Source organism: Eretmochelys imbricata, chromosome 1 (genome assembly GCF_965152235.1).
Source record: "Eretmochelys imbricata isolate rEreImb1 chromosome 1, rEreImb1.hap1, whole genome shotgun sequence".
Lineage (NCBI taxonomy): Eukaryota > Metazoa > Chordata > Testudines > Cheloniidae > Eretmochelys > Eretmochelys imbricata.
This window is the reverse complement of record NC_135572.1, coordinates 114,246,445-114,270,610: the sequence shown is the minus strand read 5'-3', so window position 1 is coordinate 114,270,610 and position 24,166 is coordinate 114,246,445. Positions and strand designations below refer to the sequence as shown.

The following is a 24,166-nucleotide window of genomic DNA, read 5'->3' as shown; positions in this document are numbered from 1 at the left end:
TCCAGGCGTCACTGGCATGGTGGCTGGACCCTGCGTCGGTGTTGCGGGGAGTCCAGCCCTGGCCCTGATGCTGACTCTGGTGTCCGATGCCTCGGACCTAGGCTGGGGTGCCCACGTGGGCAAGCTCAGTGCATAAGCCGCTGCTTGGGGGTGGGGGGGTCAACCACTCCCTCCACATAAATGTCAGGGAGCTCAGGGCGGTCCACTTGGCCTACCAGGTTTTTCAGCCCCAGTTGCAAGGCAAAGTGGTTCAAGTCCTGACAGACCATGCTGCCACAATGTTTTATATCAACAAGCAGGGCAGAGCCAGTTGTCAGCCCTTTGCCGGGAAGCTCTCAGTCTGTGGGACTTCTCCATGCAGCATGCCATTCATCTCGTGGCAGCACACCTCCCTGGAACCAGAAATTTATTGGTGGATCACCTCAGCAGAACCTTCTCGTCTCGCCACGAGTGGTGATGTGGTCGATCAGATCTTCCGAAGGTGGGGGTTTCCCCAGGCGGACTTGTTTGCGACTCACCAGAACAGGAAGTGCCACCGGTTCTGCTCATTTCAGGAGGTCAACAGGGGCTCCCAGTCAGGCGCCTTTCTGCTTCTTTGGTTGGGGGCTCTGATGTACGCTTTCCTGCCAGTGCCATTGCTTCATAGAGTTCTCATGAAGATCAGGCAGGACAAGGCCAAGGTTATCCTGATAGCCCTGGCTTTGCCACGCCAGCTCTGGTTCAGCACGCTTATGGATCTATCGGTGGCAACCCCGATGCCACTGCCTCTCTGGCCAGATCTCGTATCGCAGAACCACGGCCGGCTGTGCACCCAAATCTAGCGGCACTGCACCTCACAGCTTGGTTGCTCCGTGGTTAACTGCCGAGGAATGGGAATGTTTGGCCCGAGTTCAACAGGTCCTACTCGGAAGTAGGAAGCCCTACTCAAGAGCAATCTATGTGGCCAAATGGAAATATTTTACATGCTGAGCCTCGACTCATGAGGTTAGGCCTCAGCAGGCGTTGCTGCAGCTGATCCTGGACTACCCTCTGCATCTCAAGCTCCAAGGTTTGTGCCTTTTCTCAATTAAGGTCCATCTGGCCTCTATATCGGCCTTTCACTCTCCATTCCAGGGCAGGTCCGTCTTCACGCATAGCATGACGGTCCGATTCTTGGCCTGGAGTGGCTCTACCCTCAAGTAAGAGGCCCTGTGCCCCCGTGGGACTTGAATTTGTTACTTTCCCGACTCATGAGGGCCCCCTTCAAGCCCTTGGTATCCTGTTCCCTTCTTCTGCATTCTTGGTAGCAATAACTTCTACCCGAAGGGTCTCTGAAATTAGGCCGCTTACATCGGAGCCACCCTATATGGTGTTCTTCAAGGACACGGTCCAATTGCGAGCACGTCCAGCTTTTGTGCCCAAGGTGGTTTCACTATTTATTTTACACAAGCCAGGACATATTTCTGCCAGTCTTTTGCCCAAAGCGTCATAAGTCAGAAGAGGAGCGTGGGCTGCACTCTCTGGATGTCAGGAGGGCGCAAGCCTTTTACATGGAGTGGACCAAGCCGTTTCGCAAGTCAATGCAGTTGTTCATTGTGGTGGCAGGTAGGATGAAAGTTCATCCGGTGTCTGCCCAGAGAATTTCTTCCTGAATCACAGCCTGCATCTGTTTCTGCTATGATCAGGCGAAGGTGCCTCCACTGGCGGTTGCAATCGCCTACTTGAGTAGAGCTCAAAGCCTCGGCAGCAGCCTTCCTGGCCCATGTGCTGATTTCTGACCTCTGCAGGGCTGCCATCTGGTCGTCTGTGCATATGTTCATGTCTCACTATGCGCTTACACAGCAAGCCCGAGATGACGCTGGCTTTGGTAGAGCGGTGTTGCAAGCCACACGTCTGTGAACTCTAAGCCCACCTCCAGGGATTCTGCTTGTGAGTCACCTAGAATGGAATCAACATGAGCAAGCACTCAAAGAAGGAAAAATGGTTACCTACCTTTTGTAACTTGTTCTTTGAGATGAGTTGCTCATGTCCATTCCATTACCCACCCTCCTGCCCCTCTGTCGGAGTTGCTGGCAAGAAGGAACTGAGAGGGCGTAGGGCCGGCGGTGCCTGATATACCAACTCAAGAGTTCAGCACTCAAGGAGTCGACCCTACAGATACCGCTAAGGCAAAAGTCTCCGACACCTGTGCGCACTTAGAATGGAATGGACATGAGCACCACATTTCAAAGAAGAACAGTTACAAAAGGTAGGTAACCATTTTTTCTTTACTTCATTGCCTTATGCTGTAGTTTGCATATCCTGCTAAGTTGCCTTATTAAGTAGGACTTACAAATGAGTTTAAAGAAATGAAAAAAAAAAAACTATGAAGCCTCTTTCTTCCCAAATCCGTGTCCTTTTGCTACATATGACTAACCCATGCTATCAGTTAGAAACTATAGTGTATAGGTAAGAAAGTCAAACATCATTTTATTAGCTTTCTGTATCCTTTCTATGAATCGTATTGAAATATCAGATTGCTTTGAAACAGTGAATAATTGTTGTCCTTTATTTCTTGAATTAAAAACTAAGGTTTCAGTATGTTTGTCTCATTAGATAAGCAGGATTTGTAGAAGCAGTTCTAGAATGTGAAATTTTCTTGATATTTTCTAATTGTTGCTGTTGCCTAACAGGGTGGATTGATTTAAATCACTTATTTTAATCATGGTTTAAATAATCAAGTAGGAAACCTTGATTTAAATAATTGGTTTTAGTCTGGTTTTGCATTTGTACTTTTTGGTTATTGTCCTAAAGAAAAGTTCTTTCTCATTGGCTGTTATAAACATTGGAACATGTTGGTTTGCAACCAAATATAGCCTTTACGCTCAATTTGGTACTTCATTTTGCTAACTGGAAGAATATACTGTATATGTACATATGTATTTAAACAATTATGTAGATTAACCTACATTTATTTGAATTTTTAGTTTTTACATTTTTTTATGTTAGAAATGGTGAATGGTAAACATTTGATATTTTTTTACCCAGGATTTGTGCCAAGCTGTGTTTGGATGGAAATTGGAATTAAAAGTGCACAAAAGCAACATTTTACATTTGTTTTTTAGTAGTTGCATAAAGTTACCTTTTATATGCAAGAATCATACGAAAGAAAACAAGTTTATCAGAGCATATTTTGCATTTCAAATTTATTAAGCAAAGGAATTATTACCTGGAGTTAGTGAATTGACAGATATTTGAAAATATTTAGGTGCTTAAGGGCTTGTGTTGTACAGTGGGTGGGTGGGGTGATTTCTAAAACACACTAACATGTTGCACATTAATTGATCCAGGTAGACCCTGCTGGTGCACTTTAACGTAGTGCTGTTAGAAACAGTACTATGTTAAAGCTCACTAGGGAACCTTTAGTGTGCATCAGCAGGGTCTACATTGACCAATCAATGCACAACACGTTAGTAGTGCACGTTAGAAGTCACACCTCTGCAGAGCACCTTACCCCAACATATAAACAAAGCCCTAAAAATGCAGAACAGAAACTGTAGTACTTACATTTGGAAAAATATAAATACCAATATTTGCTCCCTTGTAAAGACTGAAAAAAGAATATCTACTTAATCCTAGTACACAACATTGTGATATATTTATAAAGCTTGAGTTGACCTAAAAAGTTATTTACCCCAGTTATATAATTTAAAAAGAGGCACCCTTTATCTCATTGTAATTTGAGGAGGGCTTATTGATGCTGCTGTATTTTTATTATTTAAATTATTTTAATGGACTAAAGTAGGTTTTGGCCTTAATGTAAATTGACAAAATTTCAAATATAATTTGAAATCAGTTTATTTTAAAAAAGAAAAATATATTTAATTTAAATAAAAATTGATTTAAATAAAAACTAATCTGAGTTTTTTTTAATTTTTAAAAAACCATCTACCTTTGTGTGGGACAAATGCACATTCATGTTTATTTCACATGGGGGGGGCACTTAGCAATATGATGCATGTATTTGTATTTGCATTCTCTTTGCCCTGTCAGGCCAGAAAAATGAATTGTTCACCGTTGGTGTCCTTATTAGTTTTTTGAACTCTTAAACACAGAATTTGATGGTTTGTAATTATAAACTAATTTGTTAGGTTCGAAAATGTGGTGATAAAATGTGGACAGATTTCATTGTATGTATATATGAGCAGTAAAATTGTGGAGAAGAGAACAAAGGTGAATAGAAATGCATCATGAGTTGACGAAAAGCTTTAGGTATGCAGCATTAAGGGAGTTATATTAATATTTATATGGATCTTTTTTTTTTGCCCCCAGTTTTTATTGCACCTGTCTCGAAGCTGAGTACTACTAAACTAACATTTTGATAATGAAAGATTACCTAGTTTCACATTAGCTTCTATAAGTATTTCACTATCATCTGCTGACATGTACTTTTGCAGCTTCTTAAAGCAATACTCCTTGGTGAACCACCTTTGGCACTGCTTAGTGCTTCTGCCTGCTGATCACTTGATGTGCACAGCTGATACGTGAGTTTCAGATAGGTGTGTCAAAGATGCAGAATTATCACTTTAGTTAAAAGTAGCCCACCCTCCCTCCCTCCTGCCATTTTTTATTGTTGAGAAAAGCAAAATGCTTTTACTGTGTTTACTACCTTGTTTTATATCCAAGCGTTTATTGGTGATGTCAGCACAGCATCGTAGCTCAGGTTCTGTAGTTTCTGATTCTGCTAGTGTTTTATGTCAAAAGTGCAGTAGAAGCCAAAAAGTTATGTGGTTTGTCTTGTTACGTTGCAAGTATAAAGTGCACTTCATCTTTTATTAACTATAGTATTGGATTTTTTTGTCCAAATTAATTGATGAGAACATTACATTATTATTTTACAGGTTTTTTGCAGCCTTTCCTAGAAGCCTGTAGCAATGTGTCCTTTTTCCGTACTTGTTCTGTGTTGCTTCGAAATCCTAAACTCGATCTACTGATACTGGAAAAACTCAGCATTATACTGCAAAAGCTCTCCAGAATCAAGTAAATATTTTTTATTTTGTAGTCTTAGTTATCAAAAATTGCTTTTTTATATTTCTCCTCTTTCCAAAGTGGGTCTGCAGTTCTAGCAATATTGCAGATATTAGATCTAGCATGGGCAATGCTAGAATTTCTCTGCCATCAGTTCCATTAAAAGAACAGCTTTCACCATCTTATAAAATGGATCTTTCAAGTTTTCTTCTAAATCCAGGTTTTGTGCAGTTCAGCTTACATAAAATGTAAATCCTTATTGGGCCAGTATTTATGTTTATTTTATATTTGAATTATCTTGTATGCTTATCATCTCTGACTTCATTTTTTCTACTTGACCCCAAGTTTTGCTGAGTTACTTTGTAACATTGTTTTTCTGGGGTGAAATTTTCAAAAGGACCTATGTGACATAGGAATTTAGATCCTATATTCAAAAGTGATTTAGGCACTTAGAAGCTGTAAGAGTTAAGAGTTAAGCTTCTAAGTGCCCAGAAGTAATTTTTGAAAAGAGAATTTAGACTGTTAAATTTGACCCTTTCTAAGGATCTTTCTCTGTGCTTGTTGCTGTACAAATTTATTGCAACAGAAATTCTCACCTGCCTAATGATATCACATCTTGTACTGAATTATGCCAATGCATTACTTGATCTGATTACTTCTTTTCTAAAACAACAGAGTCCTAAATTAAAGTCTTTTATTCATATTAGGTACTGAACACTTTTTTTTCCAGAAAATTAGGGATATATAGATTAATTTTGATCTTCTTGAGGATAAAAAAAAAACCCTATAACTCTAGGTGGGGAAAACAAGATAAGTTTCTAAGTTGAAAGAAAAACAACAACAATATTTTTCATTGGAGATAAGTTAGAATTTAATGAATTGTGATTTTTCAAACAAAATTGCTTAAAATTTTGTAGATTAAAAAAAAAATTTCACATCCCTATCAGCTGTTGGATCTTCCAGTGTTGGATCAGTCTACAGTATTTTTAAATATAGTTTCTTTCTGTCTATATTTTCAGGGCTGTGTCTCTCCCCTTGCACTCCCCCCACCATTTGGTCTACTACCCAGTCCTTCTTTCACAGCTGTGAAAACTTGCTTCATCTATTCCTTAAAGTTTCCTCGGACTACATTTAAAAGCCATTTATCTGTGGGAAAGGATACTTCTGCATGGGATCATGTTTATTTTTATCACAACGCAGCAAAACCATAGCAGCTTAGAGAGACAGCCATTATTACTGACAATGTAAAGAATCACATTCATGGAATATAAAATACAACACACATTTTGGTTCCATAAAAAATGTCAGTCTCTCCAGAACAGTGATTTTGAAATTCTCTTCCCGTACTTGAAAGTAATCCAATGAATTTTTGTCACTGACTAATTTTATATGAACATCTTTTGCAGAAGTAATAAGAAGATGTTTGAATTGTTTACTATTCATCTAATGATTCAAGATCTGCAGAGGACAACACATCCAAATCATGCTTTTCTCTGTATTAACCTCAATTCAATTCTCTTTAATTTGGGTTTAGCAAAGAGCAACTCTCTTATCTCCAGTCTAAGCACAAGTCACTAATGAACTGTATTTTATTATGGTTTATGTTCTGTATAATTTGTACAAACAAGATTATATTTATTTATAAAAACTAGCAAAAGATAGTGCAAACTAGCTAACAAGAACATCAATAGCTCATTTACTACTACTTGGGTTAGAATTTGTCATATTACCCTCCCTTATAATCAGTGTATTCATTGAAAGAGAAGGTGGGAAATTGCACAATCTTCAAGAGGCCGCCTTCGTTTTTAAATTTTTAATTTAGCTGAAATACACTTCAGGGTTAGTGCTGTGCTGTTCTAGAAAACTGACCTGTTCAACACAACTGGCACCTGCTTGCTAGGCACACCACTAGTACCTGCTTTCCTCACAAAGTTGTGAAATATGAGTTAACCTTAAAAATTAAAAATCTTCAGTGTTTTACCAACATTTATTATTGTTTTTTTGTTTGTACAGGTGGCACATAACATGGAAACATTAGTCTTTTTGCAAATGTATTTCAGGAAAATGATTGTTTTAATTTACTGAAGTCAAATTTTGATGAAATTGAACTTGGTGTATATTAGGTGTATGTTGAATGAGAAACCTTCTCTGGTCTGCAATATCCAGTATTTGCAGGAATCGCTGTTCACTGTTTTCTCTTTTCTTATATGTATTTGCTGTACATTGCTGTGCTTTATTAACTCATGAAACTGGTTTTGTATTTTTTTATGGATTTTGATTGTAATATAATCTCTGAAAATATAAAGTATTTCTTAAAATTTTTGGAATAATACTACTTCAATTAAAAGCCATAATCTTTTAATAAAACGAATCCATTTCCTATTTTATTAATTTCCAAAAGGGCCTTAGTCCAGTCTCCTGCTTATGCACGCACTTTTCCATGCATACTTTTCAAACACTAACAGCCAATTAATTTTGTCATTTATATGCATAGGTATTGGTACTCAAAGTACATATGTACACAAAATGAGTCACTTGGCCCAACAAGTCTTTCATTTCTAATGTTTGTGTTTGATTATGCCATTCTGTGGAACTACATGATATATTCTTTGCAACTTCTTGTAATTATATAATTGAAGCTGTGATTATAATTTAAGAACCTGCTTTATAATAAGTCTGTGTTTGAATAACTCTGTGGCCAGTCCATGTGAAACTTCATACAAGATTAGTTTTAATGCCCTTTGAGTTTTCTGTGCAGTTTTTGTTTGGTTTCTTACTACAAAGTCTCTGAATTAGGGCTCTGACAGAAATATTTCTGTTGCAGTCTGACCTTTTGTTGACAATGTTTTTAAAGACATCATTCTACACGAAATATGGTAGACAGGAAATCATGAGTGTATCTATTGCAACATATAGTTTAAAAAAAGAGGGGGGGGGGACTTCAGATAACTTTTAGCTATTATTCATCATAGCTGAAAGTTTGTGCCAATGATTGCTGATGGATTAAATCTTTGAATAAAAACTTCTCCAGCAGCAGCTATACTTTTGTCAGATTTTATTTCACAACAGAGAAGGTTTTACGTGCTAGTGGCTAACAAATCTTCTCTGTTAGCAGCTGCATTTCTGCTCCTTATGGTCTGTTCCACCCTGCCCAACATAATCTACCCCTGCTTAAGCATTAAAAAATTAATAAAAGAAATTAATGTACAAAAAATTGATTTGTGAAGCTGTTACAGTTGCGCTACACACCTCATTATTACTTCTGCTCCGGTAGGGCTGTCGGCCTTCCATCACTCCATTTACTAAACTACTACTCCCTCCCAATACAAACAAGTACTGCACTAAACATCCAGAACTAATAGTATTGGTAGGGAATAGTTTCATAAAGAGGTGTGTGCAGAAGGGGGGAATGAGGGGGACTGAACTAAGGTTGCCATGCCTGGTCTATGGTTACAGTAATGTTAAGCAGATGTGCCTGTGGGTGGAGAAGAGGGCATATGCTACTAAGGGTATGTATACGTGCAGCTGCGAGTGTGCTTCCCATCATGGGTAGACGGTCGTGCTAGCTCTGCTAGAGGTAGTGCTCTGAAAATGGCAGTATAGCTGGGAGTAGCATGGGCCATGGCTCAGGCAAGGAGCAAGCTCGGGCTAGCTGCCTGAGCACATAGTCAGCTAGCTCCAAGAAGACTAAGGCTATATCTACACTTTGAGCTAGGGTAGTGATTTCTAGCTCAAGGAGACGTACCTGTGCTAACTCTGAATATTAAATCTATAGCCAGATCCTTAAGGGTCTTCCAGCTGATGAGCTCTACCGTATCTTTGTTTAGGTACCCTCCATGTTAATCTTTGTCCGGTTTTTATCAAAGGAAGAATTATCAACATTAGATGTGTTCTCAGCAACAAAGGAGGGAACTGTTTAAGTCTTATACTATCAGCTACATCTTCCTTTGGGATTCAGCCTCAACGTCAAGAACTAAACTAGTCCTATCCAATACCTTTCCTACCCCATTTGGAGACTGCCTGTCACAATTTGACCAACAATGGCAGTCTATAACATCAGACAGATGGATTCTAGAGATTATTCTCAGTGGCTCAGCTATCCAGTTCTAAGCCCTTCCTCCTTTGAAGCCTCCTACTCCTCCCCAGTCCTCTTCAGGGACCTATCTCATGAGGCCCTGTTGTGAACAGAGCTAAAGTATACAAAAGGTACCATAAGAGTACAGGGAAAAGGGTTTTTATTCAAGATGCTTCCTTTATCCAAAAATGAGTGAGGGCCTTCAACCCATTTTAGATCTCAGGAAGCTTAATGCATTTGACAGGAGGTATCAGTTCTTCATAATCCATCTTTTTATACACAACTGGTTCACAGCTCTCGATCATAAGAACAGGTCACACAAACGCCTTTCAGAGATGGTCTAGTTTACTTGGTCCTACTTAAGCACAGTGGACTAGACTAGATGAACTCTTGAGGTCCCTTCCAGCCCTACATTTGTATGAGTCTTGCTCTTGTCTAAAGACATTTCAGTCTGACCATCCCATCAGGAATATCAATGTTTTATAGTAGGAAGGGACCACTGCTAGTGCAAGGTATTCCCTTTGGCCTTTCCATTGCCCCAAGGGTTGTTACAAAGTGCCATTCCATAGTGGCTCTGTATATCAGGAAGCAAGGGATTCTTCTCTATCTTTACCTAGATAATTGGGTTGTCAAAGTATCTTAGAAAGAAGTTGGATGTAATGCAGATTTGTTTCCTTTTTGCCAATCTGAAATTGGGAGTAAATTGAGCGAAGTCACTTATAGGCCTGCTCAGAAGATCCCTTTCTTAGGAACTGCACTGGACACTGTTGTTGGCAGAGCTCTTTTCCCAGAAGAAGGTAATGCAAAGATAAAGTGAGATATAGCCCTGCTTCTACATTCTCTGGAGCAGAAAATTTCTTCTTCAAACGAATGGGGTCTCATAACGTCAACCATGTTTGTGACCCCTTATGCATGTCTTCGAATGAGAAGCTTACAATGTTGGTTGGCAAGCAGTTACAAACCACGCATGCATCAAAAGTTGATGGTCCCCTAGAATGTATCACTAATGTGGGCACAGGATTTGAGTGTCATGAAGGGGATTCCCTTCAGTTCTCGGACACTGTCAATATTAGTTACTTCGGACTCTTCTATTCTAGGCTGGGGGACTCATTTGAACACCATAGTGACACTAAAGTGATTGGTCCCCAGCAGAAAGGAAAATGCACATCACTATACTGGAATTGAGAACCATCCGATGGGTTTTTAAATCATTATTTTCTTAAATCAGTCCAGTCACAAGGTTGTTCAGGTAGCAACTGACAATACAATAGCAATGTACTATCTGAACAAACAAGAAGAGTGCATATTCCCCATAATTGTGCAGGGAAGCAATCCATCTTTAGGGATAATGTATAGAACAAGAAGTTTTACCCAGTGACCATTCATGTAGCTGGGGAAAGCAACAATATTGTGGATTACTTATGCAAAAAAAAAAAAAAATCACAGATACATACTGGGTAAGTGGTCCTTGAAGGATCCTGTGGCAAATTAAATCTTCAAATTGTGGGATTGTCCAACAATAGTCCTCTTTGCATTCAAATACAACATGAAGTATCGAAAAGCTTTATGCAAGTGCAGGAGGAGACGAGGAATCTATTTTGGATGCATTTCTAGTGGACTGGGGACAGGATCTCCTGTATGCATTTCCACCCATGCCTCTCATTCAGAGCATGTTAAAACAGAACAAAGCCAAAATGATTTTGATAATACCAGCTTGATCCAGGCAGCTGTGGTATCTGGACCTGATTCGTCTGTCCAAGGGGATATATGTCGACTTGACTTGTCACCACAGTAAGGGAAAGCATATCACCCAGATCCTCAGTTGCTTCATCTAACGGCACGGACAATAGGACTTTGAGACTCTTAGGCAGTCTTGTTCTTCAGAGGTACAAAATGTCTTGATTAATGCAGGGAACTGATCCACCTGTAGGTTTTGTGCATATGAATAGAAAGGGTTTTTATAATGGATAATCAGTGATAGAGATCCTTAATATCTAGTCTGTTTATTTAGAGTATTTGCTACATCGTAAAATTTCAGGTCTTGTTGTTATCTGGTAGGGTCCATCTCTCAGCGGTTTCAGCATACCATGGTCCTGGTAATAAATCTGTCAGTTCATTACATGGTTAAAAGATTTTTAAAATGGGATTAATTGATATTCACCAGTTGAGAATTTTGTACCATTTTGGGATTGAAATATAGTATTTACTCATGTGATGCAACTCCCTTTGAAACCTGTGGGGCACTACTAGTTAAGGTTCACCATCTACGCTGCACCACTCAGAGCATTCCAGAGGGTGAATATGCAGAGTCCATCCAGAAGAGCCCTAGTTATAGGTAAGTAACCTTTGTATTTAAAAAATAATACATATGGGGCTCTTTTTGTTTGCCTTCTAAGTTTTGAGTCCTTATGGTTCACATGTTCAAGCTTTTATTTGAAGTTGAGGACTAGCATCTTCCAAAAAATTTTTTTTTCCTTCTTCAGCTTTCAGAAGAGCACCAAGATTCACAAACTTGAGCTAAAATCATGAGACTTAGCAAAATTAGATCTATACTATGGACCAAATTTGTAGGTGATGTGCATGGTATTTTAAACTCTCACTTTGACCTAACTACTCTTCTCCCAATGTATTAAGGAATCTAAATTTGTGTAATGTACACAGAGAGGAGCCAGAAAAAAGTGTAAATTAAAGTAGGATAGATACGGCTTTAACTTGTTCATTCTCTTGGCTCCTCTTTTTATAAACAAACACCCATTTAGATTCCTTTACACATTGTTATAGTAGATGTAAGGCAAAAATTAATCTATTAATTTCAGAGGGCCTAACTTACACTACCTTACTCATCATCCATTTGGTCCACTGAATCAAGAACTAAAATGAAATTGGACATTGTCTAATTGGACTTGATGTAGTTCAGAGTCATAATGAGGTTCTTCCTTATTCTAATGAATCTCCATTAGCTTAATGCTAACCTGCTGAAGCCAATGTATTACAGGAAACAAACCTGTAGGTTCCTGTTACTGCTAAGTAAAATAAAATACTAAGCTAGCTCTATTGGCAACAAGTGGTTATGTCTTTCCCTCCTTTTTCATGTAGTTGTCCTACATTTTTAAAATAAAGTGCTGGTCCTTATGTGTATTCCACATGTGGTTATACGTATGTGCCATGAACCTGCGGCTGGAAATTCTAACAAGCAGCGTCCATTGGCCTGCATGTGCACAGTAGGTCTTGTGCTCCCTACCAAGGGCGCAAGCGTCAATGTGGGCTAATGTCTCTTCAGTTCCTTCTTACTGCTGCCTGGCTTGAGTCAGAATCCCTGGGTTCAGATTTCTCCAGCTTTTTTCTCTGGATAGAACTGTAAATAGATGTGTAAATAGTTTTTATATTTCATATGAGTATAGTTAGTATGGCTTGTTTCCCCCCCCACCCCCTATACTGGGGATTATGCCCAGAGTCCAACAATTGTGTGTTCTGCCCTTACTCCTTCTCCGTGAGCGACAATCACCAATGCTGCCTCCACTGCTTGGATCAGTCACATATGTCTGCGAAGTGCAGTGTTTCACTCATTTCCACTAAGAACTCATGAAGCTTGTGCACTTCAGCTAAGGAAGCACCTTACGTAGAAGGCTGAGGCCCCACTCTAATCTGGGACCGAGAGACCACCCTGTACATCAGCCTCAACATACAAGTGGTGCCTCTCCAAGCACAAACTTCGTAGCTGAGTTTGCAGCTCCTGAGCCCAAGGATTCTTCCTCAGAGCTTTGCATGCAAGTAGGGTGAGGTCTCATGCTTAAAGAGACAGATTCCAGTCCAGGACTGTTCACAAGAGATGAAATCTCTCCTCGAGACCATTGAGGTTGGGTGAATTTTTGCATGCAGATCCTAAAGGACAACAGCACCACTGAAACCCCCCAGACTGGAGGATAAAGTGTGCAAAAGGAAAGATCAGCCAGGTCTGTTGGTGACTCCAACTCTAAAACACAAGGACCGTCATCTACTGATTCCATCTAAGAGTGCAGATCCAGACTCGTCATCTGTACAACCTTGCTCGTCTACCTCCTGAGATGTGTCGGAACACTCTGGGCACAAGGATGTACGGTGACATATACCATACCGGTGACTATTTTCCTTCCTTATCCATAGCCTCCCATCCTCTCTGGTCTGGCCCGCCTAAGGGACATTACTACTCTGGAGAATGAAACTACTTCAGTGTCTCATCTCTGACCATCAGATAGAAGTGTCCCAGAACCAATGGTCCCACCATTGGAAAGGGAGCAGTTTTCAGACTTGGATGAGTCATAGTCTGACCTCTCTGCCACCTCCTCAGAGAGAGCTGAGCACTAACCAGTAGTAGGTCAAGGAGACCTAGATGTTACCCCCCCCCAATAGGACTTCAGGGTCTGCTGGTACCTGATGCCATGGGGTCACCCACAAACAGCTGACCCTTTTTTGGCCTTATTGGGGCCCAGGGGATCCCTATGGCAGATGACAAAGGCCTGTCCAGAAATTTAAACACATCTTCTTGGCACCAACCAGATCCATTGGAGTATGAGGAGGTGGATGTTGACTCAGATACCGATGGGAAAATCTCATCCTTGTCTTGGGACAAAGCAGTCACTCCTTCCTTTCTCTCCCCACTGGACAATCAGAGGCAGTACCAGGAGCGATTGTACATGATTGCTAGTAACCTCCAGGTAACACTGGAGGACATCCAGGACCCCCACCACTAGCTCTTAGATATTTTGCAACCTGTAGGCCCAAGTAAGGTAGTGCTTCCAGTTAATGAGGCCATCATGGAGCAGGCTAGCTTGGTCTAGCATACTCCAGTATCCTGTGTTCCCACACCTAAAAGAGTCAAGAGGTGCTATTATGTCTCCATCAAGGAAGCTGAATTTCTTTTCTCCCATCCTGCCCTGCAACACTCTGGTTGTACAGCAGCTACAGAAAGGGGTAGGTTGCAACATCAAAGGACTACCCAACTGACAAGGGCTCAAAGAGATTGGGGGGAAAGGTCATTTCATCTACAGGCCTGCAATTCCATATTGCTAACTATCAGGCTTTGTTCGTAAAAGATGATCTGAACAACTATTGTAAGGACAAGCTTCCCCTGAGGCCAATTTCAGTACTTCATAGAGGGAAAGTTAGTGGCAAGAACATGCCTTCAGATGAAAGTGGATGCAGCAAAAATGGCAACCAGAGGCCTGGCTACTGGTATGGTCATGAGGAGGGATTCCCGACTACAGTCTTGGGTTTCCCCAGGGAGGTCCAGAATACTGTACAGGACCTTCCCTTCAAAAAGTTGAATCTCTTCAATGAGAAAACAGATATTCCTAGACTCATTAAATTACTTGAGATTGACCCTATGCCTCCTGGGGATTTACACTCTGTCCCCAAGTAGAAAACACCAAAGACAAACCTATAGGCCAAGGCCACCCCCTCCTCAAGTGTTCTACTACCAGCGTCCAGCCAAACCTCCTCAGAAATGTCAGAGGGTACAGAGGCCTTGCCTTCTTTGCATCCTCTACCACCATGACCTCTACCCGTTCCCAGCCTCCTGCAAAGGGCTACTTTTGACATCTCAGTTGAGACACACCTATCACCATTAATGCCACCCACATCTTCTCCCATTATACTGGGGGGCCATCTCACACTTGTCACCCACAATTGGACTTGATCATGATAGACAGTTGGGTCTTGGAAATTGTCCATCAAAGGTATTCCAATGAGTTTCTTTCCCTTTTCCTTCACAAACCCTCTTCTCAGTCCCCCTTCAGGGTCAGCTCTTATGAGGGGATTCTTCATCAAGAAGTGGACTCCCTCCTACAACGAGGGGTGATAGAGCGCACGTTTCACCTCAGTATCAAGGAAGAGGGTTCTATTCCCCCTATTTCCTAGTCCCCAAAAAAGAGATCATGGAGATCCATTCTGGACATTTGGCAACTAAGCATCTTTATTTGAAAGTCGAAATTCAGCATGGTTACGTTAGTATCATTAATTCCCTCCCTAGAGGTGGGAATGTGGTTTGCAGCTTTTGACATGAAGAATGCGTACTTTCATGTAGACAATCATCCCTCCCACAGAAGATTCCCGCGGTTTGATGGGCCAAGAACATTTCCAGTTCAGTCTTTCACTTAGGGCTAGAAACAGCACCCAGAGTTTTTACAAAAAGTTGTCTCTGTGGTGGCAGCACAAGTGATGTGTCAGGGTTCGCGTTATCCATATCTGGATGAATGGGTAGGTTGCTCCTGCCAAGAGGTCAAATCAACAATGGAGCCTCTGTTCTGTCTTCTGCCAGCCATAGGTGTCTGCATAAACAAAGAAAAATCCAATTTATCACCCAAACAGAAGATAAACTTCATTAGAGCAACACTGGACTGTTGCACAACAGCTTTCCTTCCCAAGAAAGATTTCATTTCACAAGCAGCATGATAGTACAGATTACTTGCAGACCAAGAACTATGATCAGAATATGCCTCTCACTTTCAGACCATATAGCGTTTGGCAGGCTTCATCTATCATGTCCACAGGTCTGGCTCTGATCAATCTACTCAGCAGACAAAGATCACGTCAATTCAAGAGTGACTGTTCCTGCCAGTGTCATTGCCTCCCTCGCTTGGTGGTCAAGCCCAGAGAATATGAGTGGGCATTCCCTTCAAACACTCCCACCCCTAGTGCCACCATCATAACAGATGCTTCTTTTCTGGGGTGGGGTGCTCACCTGAACCACCACACTGCACAAGGTACCGGGACCCCCTGGGAGGCCATACTGCAAATCAGTATACTAGAACTGAGAGCAGTCTGCCTGGCTTGAAGAGTCTTTCTTGCATATATATTCACTCCCTAACCAAGTGATGTCAGACAACATCACCATGGTCTTTTATATAAACTGGGCCGAGCAAGATCTCTTCCCCTTTTCCTGGAAGCAGTCAGGCTTTGGAACTGGTGCATCAAAAACTGCATCGCTTTTTAAACCACATACCTCTCAGGTGCTCAGAGCTCGTTAGCAGACAATCTGAGCAGACACTTTTCTGCAGACCCACGAGTAGGAAATTCACAACTCATATGTGAGCGAAATATTCACTCAGTGGGATCTCTGTATCGCAAATTAACAGAAAACTTCCCCTGTACTGCTCCAAAGGAGCTATGGGCCACAGCTCCCAGGGCAATGCTCTCCTGTTATGTGCCTTTCCTTTCATTTCCTACTGGTTCTGAGGAATATCCACCATGACAGGCCCAGAGTCATTCTCCTAGCACGAAATTGGCCCAGGCAGTTTTGGTTCCCAGAGCTCCTGAAAATGTTAGTCCACCCCTCCCCCCAATTAGGATCTGCCACTTTCCAGACCACCTAACTCAGAAAGGGAGCAGAATCAGACACCCCAATCCAGACTTGCCCATCCAAACAACAGGCTGTGAGGAGGAGCATCAGAAATAAAACGTTCCTGTTCAGCACCAATTCAGGCTATCCTTAACCAAAGCAGGAAAGATTCAACTAGGACCTGCTACCTAGGTGCACGGAGGCATTTCTGTACTTGGGTGTAGCATAGTCAACCTTCCCCAGGCCCTACAGATATTACGGTCATTTTAGATTATCTACTGGTTCGAAAAAACTCAGGCCTTTCCATTAGTTTGCTGGAGGTCCATCTTGCAGTGATTAGTGCCTTCCTTCAATAGACAGACTTCTATTTTTGCCCACCCAACTACAATAAGATTCACTAGGGGTCAAGTCAGGACCTTTCCACCAGTGGTCAAACCTGCAACTCAGTGGGACCACAATCTCTTCCTGTCAGCACTCACCAGATCACTGTTTGAACCCTTGGCAACATGCTCTCTCTCCCACCAATCCATGAAAGTTGCATTTTTAGTAGCTATCACTTGGGTCAGGAGGTTGAGTGAATTGGGAGCCCTCATGGCAGACCCTCCTCATATGGTATTCACAGGGGAAAAGTATCCCTTTGCCTCAATCCTAAATTTCTCCAAGGTTATTTCTGAATTCCAGGTCAACCAAAGTATCCACTTACCTGTCCTTTTTCTGAAACCTTGTGCTTCTGCTCTGATGTTCTTCCTGCAAAGGACCAAACCCATCAGAAAATCACCAAGACTTTTTCTCTCGATTGTAGAAAGATCGCAAGGTCAAGTAATATCCCCTCAGAGAATCTTTAAGTGGGTTTCTAGATGCATCAAGTGCTAAAGGAGGAGGTATGTGTACTAACCTGACAGAGTCAGGGCACACTCCACGAGGCACAAGCCACCTCTACAGCATCCCTGTAGGACAGTCCAATGCTAGACGTATGCAGAGCGACCTGGAGCTCCATTCATGTTTGTTAGACATTATGCACTAGTTCAGGCCTCTGATGTGTATGCAGCAGCGCTAACTGCAGTACTGCAAGCATCTTTGCTGCCAGCTTCCTCGCACCCCTCTCCAGTCTGAGCACGGCTTGCCGATCACCCACATGTGGAATATACATAGGGACCAGCACTCAAAGGAAAAAATTGAGGTTACTGTAACTGGAAGTTCTTAGAGACGTGTGGTCCCTGTCTGATTTCCCCTACCTGCCCTCTGTCCACTCTGCTTTGGATCCTATTGGATTCATGGGAAGAAGGGGAATTGGAGAGGCATCAGCCAGCACTGCCTCTTACGCCCTCGGTCAGGAACATGATGTGCAAGCCAACCGACACTGCTTGCTAGAATTTCTAGACTCAGAGGCATGGTATGCATGCTTATCCACATGTGGAATACAAAGAGGGACCACACATCTTGAAGAACTTTCAGTTACAGTCAGTAACCTCCATTTAAAACAAAATAAAACAGCTTCAAAAAATTTACTCTTACATCATTCATGTATTTTATGTGTACTTTTCAAAGCAATCCTCTCAACTTTTTGTGTGCATTATATATATTATACACACAAGATTCATGAGCATACCCTATTGCAGTGAAAGCATGAATCAAGCAATTCAAGAACTTAAATCTATTCAGGAGGAAGAAATGGCTGCAAGTTAAAAAATGTATAAGCTTAGACATTCATATTGACTAGATTATATTTACAAGATGGAAAAATCCCTCCTATTTTAGTTAATAGACACTAGACATCTTGATGAGATTCTCCCTGAAAATCCACTTCTTCCCCTACATCTACAAGAAATTAGCTACATCTATGTATTTCATGTACAATTTTTAAAAGTGCTTACTTAAGAGCCAAATCACATTTTCAAAAGTCACTTTGGAGATGAAGTGTGACAGTTTAGAAATGTGTTTGAACATGAATTTCAGTTTGATTTTATGAATGTGTATGTTTATACCCTTGTGGTTGTCTTTTACTGTCTTCCTTCATGTGATGAGGCAGAGTGGCCTCCCACTGAGCCAGAGGGGGAGGAGCCAATCGCTAAACTAGGGTGGGCAAAGTCAGAGTGGTCTCACCCTCCCCTCTGGAAGTCAATGAGCGGGACAGGAAGTGTAAAGGTTGAACCCAGCAGCTCAGTTGATGGCAAGTGGCTGGAGGAGACAGACTCCTTCCACCTGCTCCGGGAGTTGGAGCCTGAGGAGAATCCTGGCCGCGCCAAAAATTGGCCAGAGTTGCTGCCATCACCAACAGACCTGTGCACGGAGGAGTGGCTGTGGCCACCGCCAGATACCTACCCCAAGAGTCAGAGGACTCTACAGAGTCAGGTACACCCTAAGGGGAAGATAGGAAGTGGCCCAGGGCAGCAGACTCCAGCACTGCCTCATATTGACTTACGAGGAGAGGCTGAGGGAACTGGGGATGTTTAGTCTTCAGAAGAGAAGAATGCGGGGGGATTTGATAGCTGCTTTCAACTACCTGAAAGGGGGTTCCAAAGAGGATGGATCTAGACTGTTCTCAGTGGTAGCAGATGACAGAACAAGGAGTAAAGGTCTCAAGTTGCAGTGGGGGAGATTTAGCTTGGATAGTAGGAAAAACTTTTTCACTATGAGGGTGGTGAAACACTGGGATGCGTTACCTAGGGAGGTGGTGGAATCTCCTTCCCTAGAAGTTTTTAAGGTCAGGCTTGACAAAGCCCTGGCTGGGATGATTTAGTCGGGGATCGGTCCGGCTTTGAGCAGGGGGTTGGACTAGATGACCTCCTGAGGTCCCTTCCAACCCTGATATTCTATGATCTCTTTGCTTGTGCTTTGTGCCCGATTTCCCCCACCCTGTGTCTTTTTTGTCTGTTTGGATTGTACCCGGTGTATGGTCCATGATGTGTCTTACTGTTTAGAAAAAGCCTTGTACATTTTTGATGTTTCCACAGTACAAATAGTGAATAGTAATACTGTGTGTGCATGCGTGCGTAAGTATATATACACATACATGTTTGTTAATGCATTGAGTGTGAGGAATTATAAATGAAGAAGCCAGGAAGTTCACAAGATAATGTTCAGCCAAGTTCACTCATCCGTGTTGTACATACACTGTATTTTTTGGTGTCCACTGATGAATTTAGGGCACAGTCCTGCTAAGTGTTACTCCTATGTGTTGTCACACTGAATGGAGCTATGCATACATGTAAGAGTAACTCTTTGCAAGTTTGAACTCAGAAATGGTAATATATACATTTAAATGGAAAAATAGAAGTAGAATAGGAATTGAAAATATCTTGCTCAATAATAGGAGCTGGAAATGCAAAGATATTGACAATAGTCAGTGTTTTTTAACTCCAAATGCTAGAAGGAGCAGGATGATATGTTTTGCTTGTGTCCAGCCTAGAGCTTTTTGAAAACACACTATAGAGGCTCACTGTGGACTAAGAGCATACTCAGTGGAGTTGGAACATTCAGAAAATTAAAAGCAAGCGCCCAGCAACTTCTACAGAGCATGTAGAAATGGTGATTTTTTTCCTACATCTTGTAACCAGGGTGGATAAAAATGATTTTTTTAAAAAATTGTTTTTTATTTAAATAAAATGATTTGAGGAAACAACCTTTCTAAGATAGTTTTAATTAAGATACACTATAGCTCAAAGATATCTCATCATGGAATAGGAATTAATATATTCATGTAATATTTAAGAAAAGTTTTGTAAATGAGTTCCAAAAGTTCATGGATTAGAGACCCAATTTTATGGTGTTTCAGGGGCTTCTGTATAGATTTAGGTTAATCTTTCTATGTACCAAATGAGACTCCATGCTCAGTCTAGAACATACCATCAGAGATGCTTAGTTTTGCCGTTCTCAAACTGTGGATTTGTGTCTCCAGAGATAACATGCTTGTTAACAGCAAAAATGTTTTTAAATAAATATATAGAGGTGAGAAATAAGTCCTCAACCCTATTGTCCCTCTGCAAATTTGTGTACACAGAGTCAATCCCTTACCTCTCTCTAAAAGTGCAAAGTTTCAAAAAGTTCAATGAATAGAAGATTGCTGAGGGCCGAATACATCTGGACAAGGAGAAGTAGTCTGGAGATAAATGTGAGAATTTAGGGACATATGCTTGTTTTGTTAAAATATTATATGTTTGCTGTTGAAGAAAAAATTCAGAATACTTAATGTTGTTCTTTTAGTTAAATAAAACAATTTAAATGTCTGTCTGGTGATGTTCTCTTCCTAATACAGCATGGCAAGAAAATCCTCAATTAATGATTAACCTGTTGAATTGGAGATAGTTCACCTTCCAATGACTTCACAAATATCTGCTTCAATTATGTTTGGTAAATGGAATAACCAAACAATCATTCGTTTTCTTATACAGCTGTAAAACTAATCTGAAAAGTTTTCAAAATAAATCACCGTTTAAAAATGTATAGTGTGTACCTTCTAAAAATGAAACCTACATCTGTCTCTGAGTTGTGAATCAATTTGATTTAAATCAAATCCACCCTGCTTGTAACTGTCAAAGCCAAAAAGTTTTTCAAGGGAATAATGAAAGACACTTCTCTGACCTACGTACTTTCCTGCTGCAAAGCCTCAAGTTTCTAGCAGACGACCCTGAGGCACTAGAGCAGTTCGAAAAATAATGTAGTATTTTTTTTTTTTTTAGCCATTGCTGATACTCTTTTTCACTAGCCTGGTTCTTGAAATACTGTTGTTGCTCAAGCTTTCCAAAACTTTAAATCTGAGACAGATAGTAAGCATGTAGCAAGCCCAAATGGGTAAGGCTTGTTAGCGTTTTAAGTATCTGAAACAGAGGTTTATAGAGGAAACTGTAAGATAGTCTTAACTGTTCACCTATAATACATAAATACATTTCAATATTTTATTCAGGGAGGACCAAAGTTCCACTAAAGATGGTTCACAATAACCAAGGCAGCATCTTCTCTGTTTAACAGGGAACATGGGTAAGAGAGCACAATATAAAAAATATGAGCAAGAAAGGAGAGATTCTATTAGTGTATGTAAATATACACTTCTCCAATAAAACTCTTATATTGCATTGTGATCAGGATCACCACTTGTCTGGTGCCTCCTCCGGGTCACTCTGGGGATTAGCTCATTAGGGCAATGCCCATTCCTGTGGTTGCATGCCATCGCTTTGTCTCTCTGATCTGTAGCCCCTCTCTCACTCCAGGAACTGTAGCATCCTCTTCCTGATGCAGCCCTCTGGCCAGGTCACTCAGTGTTCCTCCCTTTCAAGGTATATCAAAGTTTTTCCTTCAGCAATCCTAGCCCATATTCCCATTCACTGCCTCAGGTGCCACTCCTTCAGTGACTGGTAGGGGTACCCGGGCCTGCCATGTACGCTGGGTTCCAGTCCAGCAGTTCTGGGCTTTCCTCTCCCAGCCCTCACTGCTCCTTCCCTGGACTGCTTCCTACAACTCCTGGTTCCCCTCCATGCTCTGGGTGTACTAGCGCCAAACCCTCTTCCCAGTCAGTGACTGTAGCCTACATATCTCTGCAGCCTCCAAACACTCCTCTCTCCCACCAGTCTCTGTCAGCTTCCTGGCTTTATAAGCCCCACCTATTTCTGCACAGCTGAACCTGTTTGCAGTCAATTCTCTGCTTTGAGCAGGGGTTGGACTAGATGACCTCCTGAGGTCCCTTCCAACCCTGATATTCTATGATTCCCTGGCTCATCCTCCACCTGCAGCCTGTGAAGTTAATTGACCCACCTGGACATCTTAACTCCTTCCTGTCCTGTGTGGGGTGGACACGTCATCACATGCATATACTAGTTTCTGTAAGTAAATGCTGTAAATTGACAGGAGTAAATTGAGCATTGTATAGAATTATCCAGCATATGGAAGAAATTATAATTAATAAGAACAAAATATCTCAAAACAAAACTGTAAAACCTTGGGAATTTGGCTGGGGGGGAGGGTTGAGACAGTAATCTTAATTTTCTTTATAGAAGTTTCAAATTAAAAATATATTAAAAAAGAAAAGAAGAAAAACACGCTGCAGCCAAATTCAAGACAAATAGAGAATTATTTGAAGTATAATTATATTTGTTTGCAAAGCTATGTTGTTATTCCTTTTTATCTAGCTATGGATGCTATATTACTGAAAATGGAGTAAGATGCTGTTAAAATAACCATTTTGATTGTTTTTAAGTCTTTCACTCCCATTTTCAATTTTTGATCGGGGGGGGCAGGTAAAAAAGTATGATCAGTAAAGCTGGCTGAAACTTGGGATTTCTGGTTCGTAATTTCTGATTTCAAAATTTGGTTTTGGAGATTGTTGCTTTTCCGAACTGGAATGAAACCAGTTTTTAAAATGTCATGCAAACTGGAAATCGCCCCAAAATTAGTTTAGGAAACACTGACGCAAAACAAAATCTGCTCCCCAGGACCCACGGCTGTTAAATGAAATTCACATTCTTGTCAGTTTCACTGAGAAGCTGCCACAGTTCTGGAGGTCTGAGACTCTGGGACGGCCCCACCATGCGGACTGCACCAGATCCTGGAAATCTGTCCTAGGACTTCCCAGATCTGTGGCAGGGAGCGTGGAAGCCCTGAGAGCCCCAGCTTCCAGGCTCCCTTCCACAGAGCCAGGGTAGAGCCGAGGATCCTAGGACTTTCACACTCCTAGTTCCACAGCAGGGAGCCTAGAGCTGCAGACCCTGGAAGACCGAGGTTTATAGGCCTGGAGGCAGTCATCACGCACAGTTCCAAAGCTGAGAGGGAGGCAGGGAGGTAAAGTACGTTGGCTGGCTGGCTGTTCGGCTCAAAGAGGTGGGGAGGCAGAGCACTGGGGCTTTTTGGCCCTGGGGCTCCTGGAGTTGCAGGGCAGGCTGAGCACCTGGGCACTGTGCTCCTCTGTCTCCCAGAGCTATGAGGGAGGCAGCCCTCTCGGAAAGCTTTTGGCAGACAGTGAAACTGAGACAAGACTTCCAGGTGGACAAAATGGAAAAAAAATTCTTGTGAACAATTTTGGTTTTTGCAAAAAGGGCATTTTTTTAATAGGAAAATCATTCAGATAAATTTTCAAACAGCTTTAATTATCGTGCCCACATTACAGATGGGGTTACAGCAGCATGGATGTTGAGATACATCCCATGTCTGAGAGGAAACTAGCGTCAGGTCAGGAATAGATAGATGACACTAGGGTGCCTTCCTTGTTCTACCTTCAAGATACCCTGAAGCTTAAATCTCCATCCACTTCTAGCTGCTGGAGGGGAGAGGGAGCTTCCTCTCTCTGCTCGTTCCACATGTTGGGTGCTGTGAGGAAGCAGGAGAGTTTCTACCATTCTACCCTTCTCCCACATCACTCTGTCTGCGGCAGGAAGGGGTTGAAAAGAGGTGGCTGCAGCTCTAGCTTCCCTCCTCCTGTAGTTTGCTTTTGTTTGTCCTCTGTGAATAGCTCCACCACTAGCCTGCCTTTGCGGCACTTCATAGCTTTGCGAGCTGTCAGCATCTCTAGCATGAAGCTGGTAAGTTTCCTGTCTGTTGTGTGGCACCCACCAGATTTAGAAGCTGTGAACCTGACCACAATTGGATTAATTTCACTCTGCTGCTGTTTGGCAAAGCTGTGAGTGACTACAGAGGCCATGTCAGAAGAGGCATTGCATTTGGGCACTTGGAAAGTTTACTCACAACAAAGGCTAGAAACTGTTTAAAAAAAATTGTTACATTTTGCAGAACTTCATGTCTTACTACACCAGGCTCACCATGAAAAGCTTCCCACTTCCCATTAACAAGTAGGCAAATAGCTA

At 41.6% G+C, this 24,166-nt stretch overlaps 1 protein-coding gene across 1 annotated transcript in view; it reads left to right on the top strand.

The window, feature by feature from the left end:
- The window catches only part of CCDC138 (coiled-coil domain containing 138), a 73,906-nt gene extending 65,813 nt beyond the window's left edge, over nucleotides 1-8,093 (top strand). Inside the window, 2 exon segments of the mRNA XM_077814135.1 lie at nucleotides 4,860-4,998; nucleotides 6,393-8,093. Coding sequence (XP_077670261.1) covers nucleotides 4,860-4,998; nucleotides 6,393-6,564 — 311 coding nt within the window. The 3' untranslated portion in view covers nucleotides 6,565-8,093.
- The last annotated feature ends 16,073 nt before the right edge of the window (nucleotides 8,094-24,166 follow it).